The sequence below is a fragment of the Euwallacea fornicatus genome, chromosome 25, assembly GCF_040115645.1.
Source record: "Euwallacea fornicatus isolate EFF26 chromosome 25, ASM4011564v1, whole genome shotgun sequence".
NCBI classification, from domain to species: domain Eukaryota; kingdom Metazoa; phylum Arthropoda; class Insecta; order Coleoptera; family Curculionidae; genus Euwallacea; species Euwallacea fornicatus.
In genome coordinates this window covers 297,943-323,481 of record NC_089565.1, presented here as the reverse complement: position 1 = coordinate 323,481, position 25,539 = coordinate 297,943, and the positions used below count along the sequence as shown (strand labels likewise).

Below are 25,539 nucleotides of genomic sequence, written 5' to 3'. Positions count from 1 at the left end.
GTACCGAAGTGTTTTGGGATGAGACATTCCAAATTTATCAATAATTTAGTTGTATCTTCTAGAGAGCACCACAAGCGACCATTAGGACACATTTAGTTTTTGTCCGATACGTTTAGGAAATAAAATAATAAATATAAAAAATAGGCTTTAATTAAATAAAAGTTGAAAAAAATCGGCACTTATAAATTTTACCTACATATAAATTTAAACAAAAATTATTGTAATTATTTGTCTTCAAGAAATAGAAAATTTTATTAATTCAGAAACTAACCAACATACTTTTTACATGCGGACTTGCTAATGAGAATTCGTATGAGGCCAAATGATTCTGTGAAGAACGATATCCGATCGAACAATTCTCACCTCAAAAACATTTTGAAAAATCTACATTCGCCCAAACGGAACAGGAAATTTTAAGAAATCCAGTCAGCTTTTGGGAATACATTTAATCAAACTTATATGGAATCACCCAGTATTTTACAAAAAGGTGTTTTTACTGATTTGTTTTTGCATTCAAATAAAAAAAAATGTTTTATTTATTAATAAACAATGTTTAGTTCAATAACATATTAATGTTGGCACATCGGCAGTATGGACTTTATTAATTTAGAAGTCACGTCTCAGGTGTTCTCATTTGAATTTTTTGCTTTAAACTGCCTTAAAATGCCTTTTGTGGGATTATCTAATGTACAGAGAGGAAGAATAATTGCCTTAGTGGAGCTGGGTATGCCTCAAAGAACTGTTGCCCGTACAGTGGGGGTTTCGCAAGGGATTGCTTCAAAAACTGCTACTTGGAATTAGGAACGTTGCAAAACAGGCCAAGAAGAAGCCGCCAAGATGTCACTACAGATCGACAAGACTGATTTTTGGTGCAAATAGCTAGAGGAAATTCAACGGTTACAATTCCCGAGCTTCAAAGGCAAATTCTACAAGCAACAGAGATACGCGTTTCTGTGGAAACAATTAGAAAATGATTTCGAGCTACAAAATTATTTAGTCGAAGGCCACTAAAAGTCCCCGAATTGACGGGACAACATAAACGCGATAGATTCAATTGGTGTTTGCAGCACCAAAATTGGACAATGGACGAATGGCAAAACGTCCTGTTTTCAAACGAAACCAGGATTGGTCTTAGATCTGATGATCGGCGATTTCATGTTTGAAGAGGCCATGGAAGGCAAGCCAGGCTTCAAACTGCCCGATCTGTCACGAAATATAAAGGGAGAACAGTAATGTTTTGGGGCGGCATTATGATAGGAGAAAAAACTTCCTTAATTCTCATTCGACCCACCTTAACTGGACAGAGGTACGTAGATTTGGTGCTCCAACCAATAATAACAATTTGGAGAGATGTTGTTGGAGAGAATTTTTTATCTATGCACAATGTCCCATCGCATACCAGTAGAGTTACGAAAAGTACCTTAGAAACGGGGGGTATCAGAGTTTTAACAGGGCCTGCTTATTCTCCAGACCTGAATCCCGTTGAACATTTATGAGACATGATTAAAAGAAAAGTTAGATCTTGTCAGCGCAATCTGGGAAATACAGAACAACTGATAGAAGTAATTCTTGAAGAATGGAGAAATCATTCTCAAGAAAAAAAATTAACAACCTTTTAATACGCATGCCCCGTCACATTCGTTCTTGCATTGGAGTTGGGGGTGTAAATATAGATTACTAAAACACCCAAAAAGTCGATAATTTCATGTATAATTTAAATTTCTTATAAATCTCGCCTTTACGAAATGAGAGTCCTTTAGTTTATTTTCGTTATTACATACAGAATTGTTTTTTTTTCCTTTGAATTCTTGCAATGTAAATATTTTTTCAATCTAACCTTTAAATTTTTAGCACACAATTTCCACCAAAAATCATTTTTTTGCAAAATACTGGATGATTCCATATAAGTTCGATTGAGTGTACATCGAATGGTAGGGACACCCAAAATTGAGGAAACGGTTCTTAGTCAAGTTGAGGAACATCTGGAAAAAATCACCATAGAAGTAGCGTCAACCTCGAATATTTCCTTTTTTCTGATATAAAAAATTCTCACTGACAATATGTTATATCCATACTACATTCAAAAAGAGCAAACACTTCTGCCTCGCGACTTCGTTTTGTGTATTAACTGTTGTGTGTGGTTTTATCCAAAAACTTATTCAAGACCTTTACTTGGCACTAAATCGTGTTTACCCATGAAGCAAATTTTTCACTCAGTGTTATGCGCAAGTACCACAACAACCATTTATGGTCCCAAAGAAAATTCAAATGCACTCGAAAAATAACATTGTCAAGAACATTTCCCCGCAAACGTCTGGGCCGGACTCCCTGGGGATTATTTGTTATGTCCATTTTTCCTCAATGCAAAACTCAATGGAGAAAATTTTTGTTGCAGCAGAAAAATCTGCCGGTAAGACTTGAAGATGTACTGATTTCACTTAGAAGAGCATTGTGGTTCTTACATGATGCTGGACCGAAAATTTTTAAACTAAAATTTAAAAAAATGGATGAATCGGCCGTGAAAGACCGCAACCGTGGCCGCCTAAAGCGCCGAATCTTAACAGTGTTTTTTTTGGGGGAGGGGGGATACCTCTAGAGATTTTAGTGTGCCAACTACTCGTTTAAAATGAACAAGATCTCAGAAATTGGATACCAAAATTATATCTAACGATCCGAAATTCTCTTGAATTTTTTTTGGAATTGCAAGATATGTTCGAGTCCAAAAGACTTAGTTTCAACTCTATAAAAATTGCTCCTCTTCGATTAAAAAAAAAAATCTATGCGTTCCGGCGTTTTTTTGAACAATTTATCCCATTTCGAGATAATGGGGGTGAGAAGTTTTCAAGTTGACACCCTTCATGTTCCACAGTTCCTCTGTCGCGAGGTCCACTTCAACTACGAGTGGCCTTTAAAATGGACATATATAACTGGACATAACTTGTTTTGCTAGTGAAATTTTAACCAGCAGATGTAACAACCTATTTTAAAAGCAATAACAAACCGAATGGGTATATTTAGGAACTGCATATCAGATATTGCCAACGGTTTAATGTCAATGGCTTCCTGAGCCTAAAAATTTATGGATTCTCTCTAGTTACCGGTTTTTGTCTCAGTAAGCTTATTATAACGAAAACATCCTGCATACGTCTTGATTCACGCTGTGCAATGCTAAATACACATTCATTACATCTAAGTTTGCTTATTTTTCTGTCAATCACAAATTTCATTCTGATTTGTAGACCTGCCTCCGCTCCTAAGGTCGTTACCAGTGCGTAACAGCATACGTGTATGTTTATTTTGGTTTACATTACGTAATGTTGTCGTGAGTAAACGATAAAAAGGTCAGATGTTACAAATCCCTTTCGGAGTCATTTTTCACATGCATAAGTGCGAGTGCTTGTATATACCTACATACAGTTCTTGAGCATGGGGCAATATTCACCATGTAGGTAACATGCCGAAAATGGTCGTAGTGGGTATGTCATGGAACATGGTGTTGAATAAAATGTGCTCAAATGATAAGGTTTGGAAATCTACATACAGTGAGTCTCATGAGAATATTCCTACCCTATTGATTCCAGATTTAAAAATAAAAATACTTTTTTATAAGTAATTTTCAACAATTTTTTTTTTAGTAGAAATGTTTTATGGGCGTGTAAAAAGCCCAATTCCTATAAACTTTATTGAAGATAAACAGTATTATTAACAAAACATAATTTTAAGTATAATAAGTAGCAAAATCACACCCACGAGAGTATTCGTACCTACTAAAACTATACTAAAAGATCAGTTTATTCTCTATTATTTAATATTTTGTTGGACCTCCCCGGGATTTTATAATACTTTTAAGCCGATTAGGCATACTACTAACTAATTTTTTCGTATACGTTGGTTCAATTTTATTCCAAATATCCAAAAGTTTTACTTTTAATGTTTTTTTGCTATCAATTTCGTAGTTTTTTAATCTTCTTTTCATTTCTGACCATAAACGTTCTATAGGTTTGATATCGGGACTTTGGGGTGGTGTTGCCAAGGTATGTGGCATATTATATAAGATCCATTCTTTCACAATATGAGCCGTGTGTTTTGGATCATTATCTTTTTTTTTTTTTTTTTTTCTATTGCAATCTGATCTATTGAACAGATCAATAAGCAATTTTATACTAACTTAAATTACTAGGTGATGATTAAAACTAAGGCCTTACTTACTAGTTTACCTTAAGATCTAATAAGTTTACTACACTAAACTTAGCATGTAGTACAATACTGTACAATAATCTGTTTTTCACTATTATTATTTCACTAAGTCGAAAGGTTTGGTTCTTTTGAGTCTTTTTACTATATTTGTGTTGTCTAAGAGCTGGATGGCTTCGACATTCACATGGTTAAGTAACCTTTGTTCGTGGTTACTGGCAACTTTGGTGATGGTTTGATCAACAGTTTCCATTTGAAGGTCCCGATGGATGTCTCTGTTTCGACAATACCAAGGTGCATCAACTATGTTCCTTAGTGCTTTGTTCTGAAATCGTTGGATCACTTGTATGTTGCTCTTGCTGGCACAACCCCAGAGTTGAATACCGTAGGTCCAAACGGGTTTCAGTGCATCATTATCTTGCTGGAAATAATAATTATGTTGTAACTCTAATTTTGTAGCACTTGATGCCAAGTGATTCCGTAAAATATTTAGGTAATATGTTTTGTCCATGATTCCTTCAATAAAAACCAAATCGCCAACACCATTTGCGGACATACAACCCCACACCATGACGGAACCACCTCCATGCTTTACGGTTCCTTTTAAATTTTTTAATTCGTACTCTGAATTTGATTTTCTCCACGCCATTGTTCGTCCATCTGAATTGAACAAATTGAATTTACTTTCGTCAGTGAAAATTACTTGTTCCCAAAAATTAATATCTTTGTCGACATATTTTTTTGCAAATTCTAAACGTTTCATTCGTTTCTTTTTATTAATAAATGGCTTCTTTCTGGCAAGTCTCCCATTGTAGACGTTCCTTCTCAAAATTCTTCTACATGTTTCTGCTGATACTTCTTTTTTGAAGTATTTTAAGACGAATGCTGCTAACTTGGGTCCACTAATTTGTGGATTCTTCTTTATTTCCTTAATAACTGCTTCTTCCTCGTAACGAGTAAGTTTCTTCGGGCCTTCTTTATATTGTTTATTGCAAATATCTCCACTTGACTTAATGTTTTTTATAACATATTGTACCGTAGATTTACTTCTGCCCACTAAATTTGCAATTTCTAAATAACTTTTACTTTCAGTGTGTCATTTAAGAATTAACTTCCTATCGCTTAATGAAACTTCACTACTTTTTCTCCCCATTTTTGCTAGTATCTCCTAAAGACTAACAAATCGATATGTCTACAGTACGCGACAATAAAATAGCACACAGTGAAATTTATGTCAAAAGTCATTTGTAATGCATTTTATTTAATAATTTTTTGTTAACTTATGTAATACATAACAAAGGAGAATGATTGCTTTACAATTTTTATGGAAAAGAGGTATTAATAAATAATACAATCAAAATCGTGAAAAGTTAACGCGACAAAATAATAGCACATTTTGGTTTGATTTATCTCTGCGGTGATTCAGCGAATAGTAATTTGAAGTATTTATGCTTAATCCTTTTTTATGAAGGATGAAACTCATACGCAATATAAATAAACACAAATACCATTCAATTTTCGAAGTCATGGGGCGAGGTACAAAGTTAAATGAGAGTGAAATCGCTAAGATTCTATGCCTATGGAAAGAAAAATATTCCATATTAAGAATTGCCAAAATTGTGGGTAGAAGCCGCAAAGTAATATATAATTTAATTAAAAATCCCAGTAATTATGGCAAAAAAAAGGTAAGGGCAGACCACCATCTTTAACAGACCGTGAAAAACGTGCTATTTTGAGAGCAGCATCAAACTCTTTTGCTACGGCCAGAGAAATAGCTGATTCAGTGGGCATAAATACTAATATCATAAACGTACAACGTGTACTTCAACATTCCTCAATCATGCAACATCAAAAACTTAAAAAGAAGCCACCCCTATCTTCAAGGCACAAAGAGGTTCGTTTGCAGTGTGCGACAAAACATCTGAAATCTATAAAAAAATTAAAATATGTTATATTTAGTGATGAAAAAAAATTTAATCTTGATGGACCAGATGGGTGGAATCATTACTATCATGATTTGAGAAAGGAGGAAGTTTATTTAAGTCGTCGGCAAATGGGTGGAGGCAGCCTTATGATTTGGGCTGGTATCGGGTATAGAGGAAAGACTGAATTGAATTTTATTAAAGGACGGTTAAATAGTCGTGAGTACATAAAATTAATTGATACACAACTTAAAAAGTACGCTACACAAATATCAGGAGAAAATTTTATTTTCCAACAAGACAACGCAGCTGTACACACCGCAAAGTGCGTTAAAGAGTATTTTGAAACGAATAATATTACTATTTTGGAATGGCCAGCAAGATCACCCGATTTGAGTATAATCAAAAATTGTTGGGGTAAACTTGCAAGAGCTATGTACAAAAATGGCAGACAATTTAATAATGCAGAAGATTTAAAAAATTGTATTATTTATGAATGGAATAAGATTCCTAGAAAATATATTAAAAAATTATTCAAATCAATACCAGATCGTCTTATAGAGATGATAAAAAATAAAGGTGGTAGTACAAAGTACTAACTTAAAAATGTATTAAGTTTTGTAATTAAATAATTGTAATATTAGTTATTTTTGAAGAATGTGCTATTATTTTGTCGCGTTAACTTTTCACGATTATGATTGTATTATTTATTAATACCTCTTTTCCATAAAAATTGTAAAGCAATCATTCTCCTTTGTTATGTATTACATAAGTTAACAAAAAATTATTAAATAAAATGCATTACAAATGACTTTTGACATAAATTTCACTGTGTGCTATTTTATTGTCGCGTACTGTATATTGGTAATCGTTTGTATTATGCCGCAAACAAATTAAGACAGGGTAAATTTCTTATCATCTTGATTTAACCCATAACAGAACAGTTGCAGTACGAATACTCTTGTGAGTCTCATTTTATTCTTATTTCCTTAAAATTACATTTTCGCTATATAAACATTTGAATTTGCAAGAAAGTACATATGAGTTTAAAAGCCCTTTAATTGGTAAGTAGGTTTGTGATGGTACCAGTTTCACATAGTTCATTGTAAATTAATAACAGTAATTTAAAATAGAGAAGCAATAGAGTACGAATACTCATGAGATTAACTGTACAGTGACGGCTACGGAATTAGGAACGACATGCAGCATTGGAACGTTACATACAGTGGTGGCCATAAGTATGGAAACTTTTTTACTATCGCTTTTATTTAAAATGAACGATTATAATTTGAAATTGTAAATATAAAATAGATTCTATTTTTAACACTTTATCAACATCCATGGTATATTGGTATTTATTGGAATTTGATTTGGAGTAAATACGAAATAAAAAAAAAACTACGGACAATTGAATGGAAACTATACTGGCGAGCATAAAATTCGGGTCACTTCGAAATTTTCAAATGTAAATGTATTGAAAGAGAAGTGATATTTTTCGCTGGCATACCGGCATTGTTTCATGAAATTTCGAATCATTGGGAAAATGTTTACGGTTCTGCATGGTTCTACCATGAAAAAAAAAAGATTGATAAAATACCTTCAATATCTATGCATCCTCTTTATCAGTTCCATTCAATTGTTGTTCACTTTGGGCGAATTGGTTAAAGGTGTTCTCTTTAACTTCAAGTTGCGCTAACAGTAGAAAGGCAAAAAGAGGGGGAAATACGCGATATTAATGTCATTATGAGTTTTTTTTCGGTAGCACAAAATTGTGTTCAAAAATGTTACAGTGCTTGGGTAATGGACACCTGTACAATACATCGGTTATTTGGGTACAGGATCGTGTTTTTTTTACCATTTACCCTTAACAAGGTTAAAGAACCGCAGAATCGATAAAGGCTATCCTTTTTTATTTTTTTGGAAGTTAGGAAGGCAAAAATTTCGAAAATACTAAAGTGACCCGAATTTTATGCTCGCCAGTGTATTTGCATTTTTTGATAAAACGAATCAAATAAAAGCAAAATTTATCGAATTTACACAGTAAACAGTAGAATTCAATAAAAGTGACAATGCCAAAACGTCATTTATCTGAAGGATTAAAACAGCGAGTTGTACAGTTGTTTAAGCAGGGGCACAAGCAGCGTGATATTGCTAGTCCTTTAAATATACCCAAAGGAACAATATCGAAAATATCGAAACGTTTTCATGAACGTGGTACAATAGAGAGATTTTCAAGACCAGGTAGGCCCAAAAAGTTTCCAAAACGCGCTCAAGAATTAATACGAAGGATGTCGAAAAAAAATCCACTATTGACTTCAACGGATATTTCAAGACTTCTTGCTGAAGAACACAACAGAGTGGTATCGAGTCGCACGGTGCGAAGATTCTTGGTAGCTGGAGGTTTGTTTGGAAGGATTGCTGTTAAAAAACCACTAATTTCCAAAAGAAATAGAAAAGCGCGTCTTGCATTTGCTTGGCAACATACACTTGTGGATAAAAGTTTGGAAACCCCGATAAAGATGTTGGTAAATGTCAATTATTCATTTAATAACTTGAGAATATTGCCAATAAGTATTTTTCAATTCTTTATTGTTTAATCACCAATACGAAAATATGAGACTCGCATCGACAAATTTGTTTATAGCTAAGAAATAATAAACAATTCAAAAAAATGCATTTTTATCGCAGGACAAAAGTTGGGAAACCTTACACAAAATCTCTTTGAATTGTTTTAAATGCCATTTTTTTAATTTAATAATTTGTTGCATATCCTTTTGCCTGAATAACTGCAGCACATCTAAAATTCATCGAATCTACTAACTTTTCACAAACGTTAACTGGAATGCGTTCCCACTCACACTTTAATGTATTCCACAAATCTTCCTTATTCGATATGGCACGATCACAAATTTTGCGTTTTAAGTAATCCCATAGATGTTCTATGAGATTTAAATCAGGCGACTTGCTCGGCCACTTTAATTGGGTGACTTCATTTGCTTCCAACAATTGTTTAATGTGTTTAGAAGCATGCTTAGGGTCATTATCCTGTTGGAACTACCATCTTAATGGCATGTTCCATTCAGCATAAGGAAGCATATGGTTCTGTAAGATACTCCCATAAGAGAAGCGGTCCATTTTGTCCATAATTCTTACTAATGGGCCAACCCCAGAGCGAGAAAAACATCCCCAAACCATAATGTTTCCTCCTCCATGCTTTACTGTTGGCAACTGGTACTTTTTATCGAACCTTTTTCCGACAGGGCGTCTTACATATCCTTTCCCATCATTACCAAACAAGTTAAATTTACTTTCATCACTCCACAATACACAATTCCACTTTTGAATAGACCACGTAATATATTCTTTAGCGAACGATAGACGGTCGTTCTTATTTTTTTTTTATATAAGTGGTTTTTTAACAGGTCTTCTTCCAAAAAGTCCCATTTCCCTCAGTCGACGTTGGACATTTTTTATGGACAAATTATGAATGTTGGACAGTATTAGTTCTTGATGGATGTAATTGGCGGTCTTACGTGGGTTTGCTTGCGCGATTCTCTTAATAATTCTATCCACGTGAGCATTAGTAGATCTTGGTCTTCCACATCTAGGGCGATCCACAGTTGTTCCTAATCTTCTAGATTTAGAAATTACTTTAGAAATTGTTCCTTTCGGAAGCTGCACAATCTTCGATATTTCTCTATAACTTCTTCCACATTCTTTTAATTTCACTATTTGCTCTCTAATGGTAATTGGGATTTCGTTCGTTCTTGCCATTTCTAAGGTGTTCAATCTTATACTGATAAAACTAACTGCTTAAAATATTCAAATATTTCCGAACTAAGATAAGGTTTCCAAACTTTTGTCCTGCGATAAAAATGCATTTTTTTGAATTGTTTATTATTTCTTAGCTATAAACAAATTTGTCGATGCGAGTCTCATATTTTCGTATTGGTGATTAAACAATAAAGAATTGAAAAATGCTTATTGGCAATATTCTCAAGTTATTAAATGAATAATTGACATTTACCAACATCTTTATCGGGGTTTCCAAACTTTTGTCCACAAGTGTATCAACCGGTCACAGGAAAAATGGAATAAATCTTGTGGAGCGAAGAAAGTAAATTTCAGTTATTTGGTAGTGATGATATTCGATACGTAAGACGTCCTAAGACTGCAAGATTCGATTCTAAATATCAATTGCCTACTGTAAAACATGGCGGTGGAAGTGTTATGGTGTGGGGGTGTTTTTCTGTGTCTAGGGTTGGGCCATTAATTAAAATTGAAGGGACTATGGACCGATTCGTGTACAAGGACATCTTAGCGAACCATATTGCTTCCTTATGCAGAATGGGAAATGCCCTTGTCTTGGAGTTTTCCAATCCAAGACAATGACCCCAAGCACGCATCACAACTGGTTAAAAATTGGTTTGAAGAAAATTGTGTCGCGAAAATGGAATGGGCGTGGCACAGTCCAGATCTTAACCCGATCGAACATCTTTGGGAACACCTTGGAAGGCAAATTCGGAGAGAAAAAATTCATAGTTTACCACATTTTTTCGAGGTTTTGGAAAGAGAATGGAAATTAATTCCTGTGGAAGTTTGCAGAAAACTGGTGTATTCTATGAACCATCGGTGTCGTGCAGTAATTAAAGGAAAAGGATTTGCCACAAAATATTGACACAATTTTGAAACAAAGGATATATTTTACAAGTTACTGAAAATACATTATTGGTTTCCATACTTTTGTTCGCAGTTTTTTTTAAATTTCATATTTACTCCAAATCAAATTCCAATAAATACCAATATACCATGGATGTTGATAAAGTATTAAAAATAGAATATATTTTACATTTACAGTTTCAAATTATAATCGTTCATTTTAAATAAAAGCGATATTAAAAAAGTATCCATACTTATGGCCACTACTGTACATTGTATAGAAAAATAGAAAATACAATATTTTGGAAGTAAACTTTAAAAAAATCACAATTATTTTAACGACTTTTATTAGATCATAACAGAAGCCGATCATCAAAATTTTAAGAAAATTACAGTAATCGGAACTAAAAAAAAAATTATAAAAGAGTAAACAAATTCCTCAGACAGGCATACAATTAAAAACAAACAAAGAATGTATTTAAACAAATAACCATATTAAACAAATAAACAAACAAATATTAAAATAACTAGCAACGAGTCGGGTATCTTATATACAGTGAAGTGCAAAAGTATTGGCGCACTAGAAATTCAAATATAAAATGACTGATTTTGGTACATTAGCAAATAACAAAACCAATGAAAACTAACTTATTTTAATCCCCATGTCTTAAAGTATTAGTTACTCCTACACTTAACATTATATGGTTTTTCTAACAAATAATAATTTGTAAATATACAGGGTGTCCCAGAATGAGAGGCTCAACGCGTAACCACATATTCCTTGGTCAAAAATATATCGATTCATAGTGATATACTTATAGACGAAATTGTCTCCTGGAGATACATGCTCTTGAAGTCTCACTTTTTTTAAGTTTTGCAGATAAGTCGAAAACGGCTAGATGGATTGCTTCGAAATTTGGTGTATAATCTTTCTGCTTGTCGGGGCACATTCGACGGGACTTACTATGGTAAAACCACCAGGGGTAGCGGTCAGTTGCTACTAGGTCGAATGTTAAATACACCAGAACTTTTTTTATTCGTTCATGCAGACGATTGGTTTTATTTTTAATGAAATTCCTGGTCAGTTACGCAACTTTTTTATCTCTTATTGAATTTTGATTTGGAGCCTCCATTAGACGAAAAAAAATTAAAATTGTTGATAATGTCAGTCAATGCATACCCTTCAGAAGGAAATAAAAGCATGTATTTCAATAAACAATTAATTTAATAAGTGCTCAACGTGACCACCCCGTTCTCGAATACAGAGATTCACGCGTCGAAGAAAATTTAATTTGAATGTTCCCAATATCATTGGATCATTGCGCATTCCATCAGCTGCTTGCAAAATTCTATTTCTTAGGTGGTCTTCAATTTGAATAGGAACAGCATATACACGAGATTTTAACGTACCCCAAATGGAAAACTCACAGGGAGTTAGATCTGGAGATCTAGGAGGCCATTGAAGAGAGGCATCATTTCCTTCATTAGTTTTTTTTCGTCTAATGGAGGCTCTAAATCAAAATTCAATAAGAGATAAAAAAAGTTGCGTAACTGACCAGGAATTTCATTAAAAATAAAACCAATCGTCTGCATGAACGAATAAAAAAAGTTCTGGTGTATTTAACATTCGACCTAGTAGCAACTGACCGCTACCCCTGGTGGTTTTATCATAATAAGTCCCGTCGAATGTGTCCCGAGAAGCAGAAAGATTATACACCAAATTTCGTAGCAATCCATCTAGCCGTTTTCGACTTATCTGCAAAACTTAAAAAAAGTCAGACTTCAAGAGCATGTATCTCCAGAAGGAGACAATTTCGTCTATAAGTATATCACTATGAATCGATATATTTTTGACCAAGGAATATGTGGTTACTCGTTGACCCTCTCATTCTGGGACACCCTGTATATTTGCAAATTATTATTTGTTAGAAAAACCATATAATGTTAAGTGTAGGAGTAACTAATACTTTAAGACATGGGGATTAAAATAAGTTAGTTTTCATTGGTTTTGTTATTTGCTAATGTACCAAAATCGGTCATTTTCTATTTGAACTTCTGGTGTGCCAATACTTTTGTCCCTCACTGTACATATGTTCGATTTCGGAGATAATAAAAGGTATAACTTAAAGCAATTTGATTTTATTAAACCGAAATATTAATTTATATACATTAGATAGGTTATCTAATCGTGTGTGTATTATACTTGATAATCTTTTAGATTGAAAAAATATTCAACTCGAAAAAATACAGAATGTCACACTGCTAGGTATGTATGTACAGTCAGTCACTGGAGTATTCGTAGCTCATTAATTGTCGGATATTCGTTTATTAATTATTAATAGAACAACTTATCAACAGGAATGTGTAATAGAATTACTGCCCTTTCGGCTCATCTAAATTTTATTGCCAATAAATATATCAATATTACAAAAATATTAGGTACTTGAATAAGTTCTCACTGGTTTTTCGTGAAAATGACTACTTTATTGAGAAAAATTGGAAAGCAACTCATCAATCAAAGTATTTTCCGTCACCAGCCACCACTTTTTCCCATCTTTCTGGCAGCATACGAATTCCTTCTTGGAAAAACGAAACGTCTTTTGAAGCTATCCAAGAATCAAGCCATTTTTTGACATCTTCATATGAATTAAACTGCTGTTCAGCTAGTTCATATGCCATGAATTTGAATAAGTGGTAGTTGGACGGAGCAATATCTGGTGAATACGGCGGGTGTGGTAGGATGTCCCATTTGAGCGTTTCCAAGAATGTTTTGACAGATTTTGCAACGTGTGGACGAGCGTTATCATGCTGTAAAATCACCTTATCATGTCTCTCCTCGTATTGCGGCCGTTTTTCCTTTAATGCTCGGCTTAAACGCTTCAATTGTAACTTGTAACGATCTCTCTTGATAGTCTCGTTGGGTTTGAGCAGCTCATAATACACCACGCCCAGCTGATCCCACCAAATACAGAACAAGAGTTTGGAACTATGGATATTCGGTTTTTCCTTTGATGTCGAAGCAGGGACGGAATTATCCAACGGTGTTTCGTAGTGTATCCACTTTTCATCACCAGTTACGATACGATGCAAGAAGCCTTTTCTTTTCTGCCTTTTGAGCAGTTCTTCACATGCAAACAAGCGCCGCTCGACGTCTCGCTGCTTCAATTCGTACGGTATCCAATTTCCTTTTTTTAGGATCATTCCTAATGCCTTTAAACGATTGGAAATTGTTATGTTATCAACTCCTAATGATTCTGCAAGAACAGCTTGTGTTTGACATGGATCTTCATCAAGCAAGAGCTCCAATTTTCGGTCTTTATACTGTTTCAGTGCGCCAGAGCGTGCTTTATCTTCAATATCAAAATCATTGTTTTCGAAGCGTTTAAACCATTTTCTGCATGTTGTTTCTGTCAGAGCATGGTCACCGTAGGTCTCCACAAGAAGTCTATGAGCTTTAGCAGCAGTTTTTTCTTGCAAAAAGTAGTGCAATAAAATTCCCCGCAAATAAACTTTTGTTGGTACAAAACTCGACATTTTTAGAATTAAGAAAAAAACGTTGTTTACACTATGGCGAACTAATAGACGCTGAAGTTCAACCTTACTGATAGTGCTTCCTTGTAGATTTGTTATCATCTAAAATTAAAAACACCTAAATTTGATAATGGTATCTGAGACGGAACAGCGAGAACTTATTCAAGTACCTAATATTATTTTATTAGGTCGTATAGTATGAAATGAGTAGATTCTCGAAATGCCACATTCAACTGCGAATAACTTCACTCTAAATCTATATTTGGACTTGACTTTTTTATGTGGAAAAGGCACATTCTTCCTCTTTCGATCAGAGTTTAAAGTGTTAAAAATTATTGAAAACTTTTATTTTTATAAAAATTTTTGTGCAGCCATGCAAAATAGTGAAATTCGCGTGTTAATGAAATATGAGTTACACCATGGAACCACAACAGCTCAGACGGCTCGCAATATTAATGATGTGTTTGGTACTGAAGTCGCTTCACAGCAAACAGTATCTCGTTGGTTCATGAAATTTCGTTCTGGCAATTTTGACCTAACAAATGAACCACGTGGACGACCTGAAACTCAAGTGGATAACGATCATCTGAAAGCCGTGGTGGAAGCGAATCCACGTCAAAGTGCGTTCGAATTTTCGTTAATATTCAGTGTAACCAAAAAAACAATATTGACTCATTTGGCTGAAATTGGTGAGGTGAAAAAGCTGGACAAGTGGATACCGCAGGAGTTGAGAGACATACAGAAAGAACGACGTCTCGAAGCTTGTGTTTCTTTGTTGTGCCGGTATAATAACGATCCATTTTTGAATCGGATTGTTACTTGTGATGAGAAATGGACCAGACGTTCATCGCAGTGGTTGGATCAAGATGAACCACCAAAACATTGTGCGAAAAAAAATCTTCATCAAAAGAAGCTTATGGTGTCCGTTTGGTGGTCCAACGCAGGTGTCATCCATCACAGTTTCATGAAACCTGGTGAATCGATTACGGCTGATGTCTACTGCCGACAACTGACCGAAATGATGAGGCAACTGACGGTTAAGCAGCCAAGATTAGTCAATCGAAGCGCACCGCTATTGTTGCACGACAACGCTCGGCCACACACCGCACAAGTCACCTTGGCCAAGTTACAGAAGTTGGAATTGGAAACTCTTGGTCATCCACCGTATTCACCCGACTTAGCACCCACTGATTACCACTTCTTTCAAAATTTGGATAACTTCTTGGTAGGGAAAACATTCAACTCCGACGAGGCTGTCAAAGCTGCCTTCCACGAGTTTATCCACTCCCGGCCTGCAGGCTTTTACAGCAGGGGAATCAATGAACTTCCCGTTGAATGGCAGAAGTGTATTGATAATGGTGGTGCATATTTCGATTGACAATAAAAACATTTCATATGAAAAAGAAATGACTAAAGTTTCAATTCAATTCTACTCATTTCATACTACACGACCTAATATAATAACAAGTAACGAAATCGGGCTCACAAGGGTATTCGCACGTAAGCAAATTGCAATTGTTTTTCAAGTGTAAGTAGCCAGGAATGAAACTTGTCTTAACTTGTTCAATGTAGTACGAAACATGACACGTGCAGACACATCGCATTGTAGTTATTTATTAATTGCTAATAAAAATGGGCCGAAAAAGCAGTGAAGTTTCAGTAAGTGATGGGAAACTGATGTTCAAGTGGTATCAGGAAGGTAAAAGTTACCTAAAAATCGCAAAATTGGTGAGCAGTAGTAAATCGACGGTGAAATACGTCATAAAGAACATTAAAACAACTGGAAATCTTCTAAATGAACAACGCAAGGGTGGTCCTACAATGCTTACTCCGTACGAGGAAAAATCAGTTCTTAGAGAAATAAAGAAGAATCCGCATATAAGTGGTCCAAAGTTGGCAGCATTCGTATTAACAAATTTTACTTAAAAAAAAGTGTCTGCAAAAACTTGCAGAAGAATTTTAAGAAAAAACGACCTTAATGGTAGAGTTGCTAGGAGAAAACCATTTATTAATAAAAAAAAATCGAACAAAGCGATTAAAATTCACAAAAGAATATGTGGACCTGGATGTAGACTTTTGGGAACGAGTAATATTTACTGAAGAAAGCAAATTTAATTTGGTTAATTCAGGTGGACCCATAACGGTATGGAGGAAATCAAATACGGAGTATCAATTAAAAAATTGAAAAGGTACAGTTAGGCACGGAGGTGGTTCCGTCATGGCATGGGGCTGTACGTCAGCAAACGGTGTGGGCAATTTAGTATTCATAGACGGAATTATGAACGAAACTAGTCACTTGAATATTTTACTAAACAATTTGTTATCAAGTGCATTGAAGTTGGGGTTGGAAAAGAATTTTTATTTCCAACATGATAACGACCCGAAACACACAGCTTATATCTTGAAGCAATGGGTCTTATACAGGGTATTCGGAAATAACATTGAAATATTTTAGGAGGGGATTCTAGAGGTTAAAATAATATAAAAAGTTCTTATAAACATACCCCAAAAAATGTTTCTTAAAGGTGCTAGAACCCTTTAAAGGAGGACTTCTGAAGACGTTTTTTTCGCAATATTAATAATTCATAAACGAATATCCAACAACTAATGAGATATGAACACTCCTTGGACTGAATATACAGGGTGTCCCACAAGTGTTTCATTATATTTCAGTGGGTAATAGTACATTGAAAAATAATATGACTCCCTATATAAACCATATTCCAATAATGTTTCATTAAGAAGATACAGGGTGTTAAACTTAAAACACACCTGGAATATTTCAACGTATCAGAGTATCAATGAACAGGGGAGCTCAATTATGTATTGAACAAAATGGCCACCAATTTGAACAATTTCTATAATGTTATAGCAAATAAATAATATTTAAAACAAACTTAATATTATTAAAACCATTTAGAGAATATCGTGCATATAGACGGTATTCAATTTTTTACTGGCAAACGATACGTCGGACGAAAAAGAGTCAAGTGAGCATTTTTCTTCTAAACGAAATTAAACTTCTAAAAATAATTTTTATTTTGATAAAAAGCAGTGGCGCACCATATTTTTCTTTAAAAATGTGCTGAGAGGTGTCCGTACGCACGTCACTGGTGAAACGAAAAATAGCCTTTTTGCATAAATAAATGCCTCTACATTAACTCTCAAAACATGCCAAATTTCACTTACATATCTCAAACGGTTTTGAATATATCAATAAAAGTTAGATTTTTTAAGTAAAGTTTAACACCCTGTATCTTCTTAATGAAGCATTATTGGAATATGGTTTATATAGGGAGTTATATTATTTTTCAATGTACTATTACCCACTGAAATATAATGAAACACTTGTGGGACACCCTGTATATTCTTGTCGAGTTCCCCAAATCAAGTGCAGACAAAAATATAAACCAAACAAATCGGTTTATCTTTAGATGCCGCACGAAGACTATTTGAACCTAAAAAATTATCATCGAATATAGAATTCCAACAACATATTCATATTTCTGTACTTCCAAACAACGATTTAGTATTGACGTCATTAGTGCCTGCTAAAATTCCTTAAGAATACAGGGTGGTCTTCCGGGAAGTCCCTCGATCGATTACGAGAAAACCATAATTTGGAAAACTGAAAATGGAGGGGATACACCTAAATCATTGGGGGACACGCGTTAAAAATATTTTCAAGATGGCGGCACTTCCGGTTATACCGGAAATAAATGTCGACTCGCTTATTTCAAACGGAACGCCCTATGTTTTATTGCGTTTTTGGACTCTACGATGAATTCTGAACACCTTCTATATCAAACGTTTTACGGTTATTCTTAACCGTTCTGGAGATATTCACACTTAAAGATGAAATTTGACAGTTGCAGTCATCAATTCGTTTGGCGACGTTATGCAAAAGGGAAAGTTACATCGCTGCAATTTTTTGAGGAATTGCTAATAAAGCACAACTTTAGCCGCGTATGCAGTAAAACTCGCGAAATAACATACAGGGTGGTCATAAATAATTCTAATAAAGTTGACAATCACGAATCATTCAAACTTGTGTTTTTTAAATAGGACCCCCCTTTTTCTTAACGCCATCATGTTAAATAACTGTCACTTTGTGTATTAATAACTACACATATCTAAAGTCGACCATTTCCACACTTGCTTAACAGCGTCAAATAACTGGAATATTTTTCGTGTTTTGATGTCTCAAAGCCTTTTTTACATCGTTCCACAAATTTTTTATCGGATCAAGATCCGGTTTACAGGAGGTCCACTTCATCCATCACACATCTGATCCAATTTAATTTATATTTATTTGATCGGACCAAAGAACGTACTTACATATATCCACTGGGACGAGGCCCATGTCTTATGGTCCTTAGCAAACTGTATTCTAACCGTAATTTTTTTTTTATATTATCGGTTTTTTACGTCCAGCTCGTCTATGTAAATTAGCTTTCTTCAGACAAGGTATCATGGTTCGAGCGAATAACATTGAGTTTTTTTTATTTCGCATTCTTTTGAAAAATCCTTCTCTGGGTATCAACCGTCGCCATCGTGAGATTTCGACGAGAACATTTCTCAAATTCCTTATCTGTCTCAGGATCGGATTTTCGAGATTTTTTTTGTGTGGTGGGTTTTGTATAGGTTAATTTTCCTTAATATCGTCAATCGCACAAAAACCTATTGTTTTACAGGGTGTCAACCTCATTAGAGTACTCTTATACGACATTTCCGAGCGCCTCAAATTAATAATGAATTCTTTAAGTTGTGGTGTCCAGTTTTTGATTTTTGTATCATTTTCTAGATTTCATCAGTTCTCGAAATCTAATTTTTATAAAAACTTTCACAAATGATCACCAATAAACATGGTAAACTGGCTATTTAATAGCGTTCTTGATTTAGTATCTGCTCTCTATCGGTACTTGAAATGCACAGATTAGTTTATTACTTTTATAAAACGTGGGGATCCCTTAACTTTTTATGATATGAAAACTTCGGGATTCCCACAAATACTTTAAGAAGATAGACTCTTGCAATTCTGTCAGATTTTCCTAATACGAGATGTTTCAGGATAGCATTTCATAAATTTAAGGGGTGATTCTATAAGTGATTTTGAGAAAAAAAAGTTTATATGAATCTAGGTCTGCTTTCGCTTTCTGTCTGAAATACAGGGTGTCAAGATTTGCTATATTTTTTTGTTTTTTTTTTAACACAAAACTTGGAGCGCGTAAGTTAAGTGTATAAACACATTTTTTAAGAGAAGAACAAATTTTTAAATGCAAGCAGTGGCACCCCAAGGTCATGATTCTGATTATTATTTGTGAAAAATATGTTACGCCGCTGCGTTAAAAAAAATTAAAAATTGTTTTCTTAATTCTAGTTTCTTTGTTAAAAAAATAGTCCCTTAATTTTTTTTTTCATTTTCATTTTCGTTCATTTTATTCACATCGCATTTTCTGACGTCCATAGGAAATTAAGGAAAACTGGTATTTTTAACCCTAACAACTATTTAAAAAGTGTCCCTCAGACTGTCCGACCTCCAGAAATCGAAGAATCTGTTATAAATTTAGTAGAAGAAAATTCTGAACTAAGCACTAGAAAAATTGGAAATCAATTGAATATTTCGCACGTTCTGGTTTGGAGAATTCTACACGATCTTTTATTGTACCCGTATCATATTCAGGATGTCCAAGCGTTACTTCTTCAGGATTTTGCTTGGAGAACCGGTTTCTGCCAATGGTTTTTTACAAAAGATTGCGCTAAATCTTCTGTTCAGTAGTAATATAATGTTTACGGACGAAGCTAGCTTTTCAAGAAATTTTATAAGAAATTTTCACAATAATCGCTACTGGGCCGAGGAAAACCAAATTGAAGAATCTCGCCATCGAGTCCAATTTTCAGTTAATGTTTGGGTTGGAATAATTGCTAATTACTCGACTGGACTATTTTTTCTATCAAATAGATTAAACGGCAATACTTATCATCAATTTCTAGAAGAAAACTTGCCCTTTTTACTTGAAGAAGTTCCCCTTTTAACGAGAAACAGAATGTGGTTCATACATGTCGATACACCACCTCATTTCAGTGTTGAAGCAAGAAAACATTTAAATCGTTCATTTCACAACCGGTGGGGATAAGTCGTGGTGGACCACAACCATGGCCTCCTCGGTCTCCTGATTTAAACAGTTTAGATTTTTTCCTAAGGAATCATTTTAAAACTCTGGTTTACAACACTCCAGTTGACAGTGTAGACGATCTAAGAAATCGCATAATAGCTGCTTGTAACATTATTAGAAACACTCCGAGAATTTTTCAGAGTGCGCGATAATATGAGAAAAAGGGCTGAGGCATGTATCCTTGCAGGTGGAGGACATTTTCAGTAACTTATTTTTTTTTCTTTTGTCTAAATGGTGGTTATAAATTGCTACAAATTAAGTATTATTATATATAATAATATATAAATATACAATATAAATAAATATATATACAGGGTGTTTCCTAAGTACGGTACATAACCTTCAGGAGCATGTTCTACAGCTAAAATAAAGGTAATTTTGTTATATAAACTATATCCCAAAAATGCTTAGTTGCGGAAATACAGGGTGTGAAAATTTCTTTAAAAAATTACAATCTTTTAAATATTTCCGAAACTACTTGAGACATTTTAATGAAATTTGAATAAAACAGGCAAGTACACAACAAAAATATTGATCTTTATTCAAGTATTTCTTCTCTTAAGAATAATAAAAAAGAATGAAAAAAATTAGCTACAATGTTTTTTATTTATTTACTCGAAAACGGTGCGTCCTACGAAGAAAAGTCAAGAGAACTTTTTTCTTCCAAATCGAACACATAATTAAAAAGGAACAAAATATTGGAAAATAACAGTGGCGTACCAATTTTTTTTAATATCCAGCAGTTATCCTGCCCGCACGCCACTGGTTACACAACGACCACTGTTTTTAGCGTAAAATACGCACCGTTGCTAACTTTCAAACCCTGCGAAATTTCATTAAAACGTCTCAAGTAGTTTCGGAAATATTTAAAAAATTGTAATTTTTTAACGAAATTTTCAGATCCTGTATTTCCGCAACGAAGCATTTTTGGGATATAGTTTATATAACAAAATTACCTTTATTTTAACTGTAGAATACGCTCTCGAAGTTATGGTTCGTACTTAGGAAACACCTTGTATAAATAAAAATATACAATTTGGTCGTTATTGTAACATACAATGTTAACAAATTCGTTTGTTGTTTCAAAATGCTTCATGTCACGAAAAAAATTTAAGAGACCATCTTTTTAATAAAAACAACTAGAATTAAGAAAACAATTTTTATTTTTTTTAAAGCAGAGGCGTAACATATTTTTCACAAAAAATAATCAGGGTTATGACCTTGGGGGTGCCCCTGCTTGCATTGAAAAATTCGTTTTTCTTTTAAAAGATGTGTTTCTACGTTTAAATTACGCCCACCAAGTTTGATAAAAATATTTACTGCAGGTCCGGACATATTAAAAAAAAAACAAAAAAATATAGCAGATTTTGACACCTTGTATTTCAGACAAAACGCGAAAGCGGACCTATGTTCATATAAAGTTTTTTTTTCTCAAAATCACTCATAGAATCATCCTTTAAATTTATGAAATGCTATCCTGAAACACCCTGAATATTCAAATTTCTATAAAATAAGTAGGCATTTTTGATTACATATATTGCCGCCACTGTGCATAGACAGTAGACTGCTAATTCTGATATTGCCAGAGATATTGACCAATTAATTATCATTCCAAACAACTGGTAATATTGAATGAATCAGGATGACCAATAAGTGCGCATTTGATGCTTAAAGTATAAAGTAACACATTGACTACTTAGGTATTAAAAGTGAATCGATGCAGTCTGTTTTATGTCAATAGTCACTTTATTATTGTAAATTTTTCCATAAATTGTTTTTTTTGCAAATTGCCTGAAAACGGATCAGTCGGTCTCAGTTAAAGAAGAAATCATTTGTTTTACCAAGTTGAAGTAGAATGAATAAAGTTACAATAGTCAATTTCACCCTAGAAAGAAAAAGCTTTTTTAAAGGCTTTTTTTACATTTTTTATTTTGTAATAACAGTTATTGAACAAAACATCATATTTAAGGAATTTTAGGGATGACAAAACGCCAATCCTTAATTTCAAAGCCCATAAAATTAATAATCAAATTCCTTCTCCGGAATAAATTTAAAAATTATGACATATGTTTTCCAAACCAAACAACGCTCTGATTGTCTATAAATTATAATCTAAATGTGAGACATCATGACCGTCGTGGCCAAACACGTGTGACATAAACAGCACTAGTGAAAAATCTACAATTCTTTTAGTGCAATATTTAACGCACTGAAATGTATTTACAGAAAGAACTACTTCTTGTGTTCTCACGGTTATTGAAATTATTATTAGATTTTTGATTTGCTATTGGCTCATTGTGGAACTGAACAAAATTTGGTTTTTATGTATGTAATAAGTTATTTCCTAATGGATCCTTAGTTTTGACTTTCACCAGTTTCGGGCTATTGGGACTCATCAGATGGCCGTACTCTAGTAATACCGAGTAAAGACGCCGCGAGATGGCGCATCGTTGGTCTCTAGTTCTAAAAAATAGTGAAACTTTTAATGGATTTTAGAAATGCGCGCTTTTTAAGATGGCTTACCGCTTATCACGGTTCAAGAAATACAGGGTGTCCTCGGATAGCTAAAGCGACCCTTGTAAAAAGAGAAAGTCCCTAGATTTAAATGATCATTTTTTTATATTATATTTCGCTGTTCGAATAAAGTGTAAAAGAACCGAATGTCTTACTGGCCCAAATAACAACACGGTTACCAAAAGACTATTTTTAGTTGTTACAGTAACAATAAACTTGAATATTATTAGCCATTAAAATGTTACATGGGAGAGCCCCTGTGCGATGTATTAGACGCCATGTCCATTAAAAACTCTCTGATTAGGTGCCGAGGTTCTTGTGTAATTTATTGGTTTATTTAGATCATCTAATGATATCATTGTTTTTGCATGAAACATCGTTAATTTATTCTAAGTTGCCTAACGAAGCAGCGTTACTACATGCAGTGACTCACAGTCAAAATAATTGCAGCTAATTTTTACCGATTATTTTGTTTTAATTTTTTTAATATAAACATTTATTCCTGTTTTATTGCATTATTTTATTTTTAATTAATACAAGATTAACTAGTCGCATAAAGATTTATTTTAGCTTGTGCGGTTTTCCTGCAAACGTAATTTCGTTCAAAAAAAAAAATGATGATCACAATCAAAATGGTGCATAAAGAAAAATTATCAAAAACATAATTACTATTACGAACCAATATCGAGTAGCTCCACCTTTAGCTTTAATTACTTTGTTTAAAAAAATCTGGATCTAGTTTGGCCCATTCTTCTGATGGAGCTCTCTTCAGGTCATGTTTGTTGGAAATATGATGAGTTTATTCCAGACACTTTCAATTATGTTCAAATCTGGTGATTGAGCAGGAGTCTTTATAACTGATGGACGATGATAAAGTAGCTATTCCTTCACAATTTTTGAGGAATGCTCTTAGGATCATTGTCTTGATAGAATTTAAAATTACCACTTAAGTCCAATTTTTCGGCACTGGCTTCAAAATTTCTTTTCGAAATGTCTAAATACATAAATCTGTCCATGTTTCTTTCGATGAAATGTAAGTTCCCGATCCCAGAGGCAGCTACACATCCCCATACCAACACGTTTCCTCCTCCATGCTTTACGGTGTTTTTGAAATATTGAAGTAATAACTCTTCATTTGATTTTCTTCGAAGATGTATTCTTCCGTCACTGCCAAACAAGTTATATTTCCTTTCGTCAGTAAAATTTACAGTTTTCCAAAATTTTAAATCCTGCTTTAAATGCTCTCTAGCAAACAGTAACCTCGACTTCTTACTTTTCGGACTGATGTACGGTTTTTTCCTAGCAATTCTGCCCTGAAGACCTTTGGCACGTAAACATCTTTGCATCACTCCAACACATACTTTCTAATTTAAGTATTTCTCCGCCAAATCAGTCGATTTTCGTGCACTTAGTTTGGAGTTTTCTTTCATCTTTCTATAAATCCATCGCTCGTCGTGTTGATTAAAAATTTTTCGGCTGCTTTTACGAGGTTTGCTGATAATACGACCCTCCTTTGTACATCGTTCTATTATGTGTTGAACCGTCGAATAGCTCAAATTAAGAATTTCCGCAATTTTTCATTGTCTTGTGCCTTTTTGAAAGTGCAAGATTACTGCCTCTCTTTATCTCCTTGGATGTATAGCGACCCATTGCACTTTTAAAATGCATACTGTTGCAGAATTTACATTGGACTAAATGCAACTTGCTACAAACGAGAACCATCGGAATGTTACTAGTAGACATATTTTTTTATCTATACTCGGTTAATGCATCATTTTTATCGTGACGCGCTGTCATAAAAAAATGTATTTTAAAAATCTGGGTTAGTTTAATAAATTATTATTTCACATCCCAGAGAATAGTTTTTTATGTACAGTTACACAGAAAACTGAGCGTACATATGGTAAAATGTTATAATTCTTGAAATAATCATCTGAGATTAACAAATTTAGGCGTTTTTATTGTCAAAATTGATTTATATTTTACTTTCGATCATTAAAGGTAACAAAATATTTCAATGTTTTTCAAAATAGAGAATTAATACACCAAATTGTAATTACAAATTCTTAAATTGTGATACAAAATTGCGCGTGCTGCATATTAACAAACACGCAATATAGTTGAAAATATACTTAAAGTTCAACTTTAATATTTCGTGGAGTTTCCCTGGAAGTCTATACTGACCAGAAGTCGTCGTGGCATTGATTGGATTCATTTTATTATATAATTAGGTGCCATTTTCTCCCATACAGCAAGAATTATCTTTTTAAATTCCTCTTTATTTTTGTTTTTTTTTTTTCGATAGGGTTTATGTCAGGACTCTGTGGGGGAACTATTAACGCCGTACGTTCCGAGTCATTATCTTGTTGAAAATAATAATCCCTTGGCACGTTCATTTTTTCAGCTGAGGCTCTCAAATTTTCCCTCGATATACAGGGTGTTACAAATTAGTAGGCCAATCCGCTAACCACAGATTCTTTAAGCGAAATAAGTCGACTTTCCTTATGCGACTTTTTTCTTTGGCGTTTTATATTCACTATACA

At 33.9% G+C, this 25,539-nt stretch overlaps 3 protein-coding genes across 4 annotated transcripts in view; all 3 read left to right on the top strand.

Moving 5' to 3' along the window:
- LOC136346957 (C-type mannose receptor 2-like) overlaps nucleotides 1-25,539 on the top strand; it is a 107,407-nt gene that overhangs the window by 30,929 nt on the left and 50,939 nt on the right. The window lies entirely within an intron of this gene.
- On the top strand, nucleotides 8,186-8,771 carry LOC136346883 (paired box protein Pax-2a-like). The gene is made up of 2 exons (XM_066296399.1): nucleotides 8,186-8,687; nucleotides 8,761-8,771. Exons 1-2 carry the CDS (start codon nucleotides 8,186-8,188, stop codon nucleotides 8,769-8,771), a joined length of 513 nt encoding a protein of 170 aa, XP_066152496.1.
- Nucleotides 14,527-15,958, top strand: LOC136346952 (histone-lysine N-methyltransferase SETMAR-like). The gene has a single exon (XM_066296531.1). It carries the CDS (start codon nucleotides 14,527-14,529, stop codon nucleotides 15,682-15,684), a length of 1,158 nt encoding a protein of 385 aa, XP_066152628.1. The 3' UTR covers nucleotides 15,685-15,958.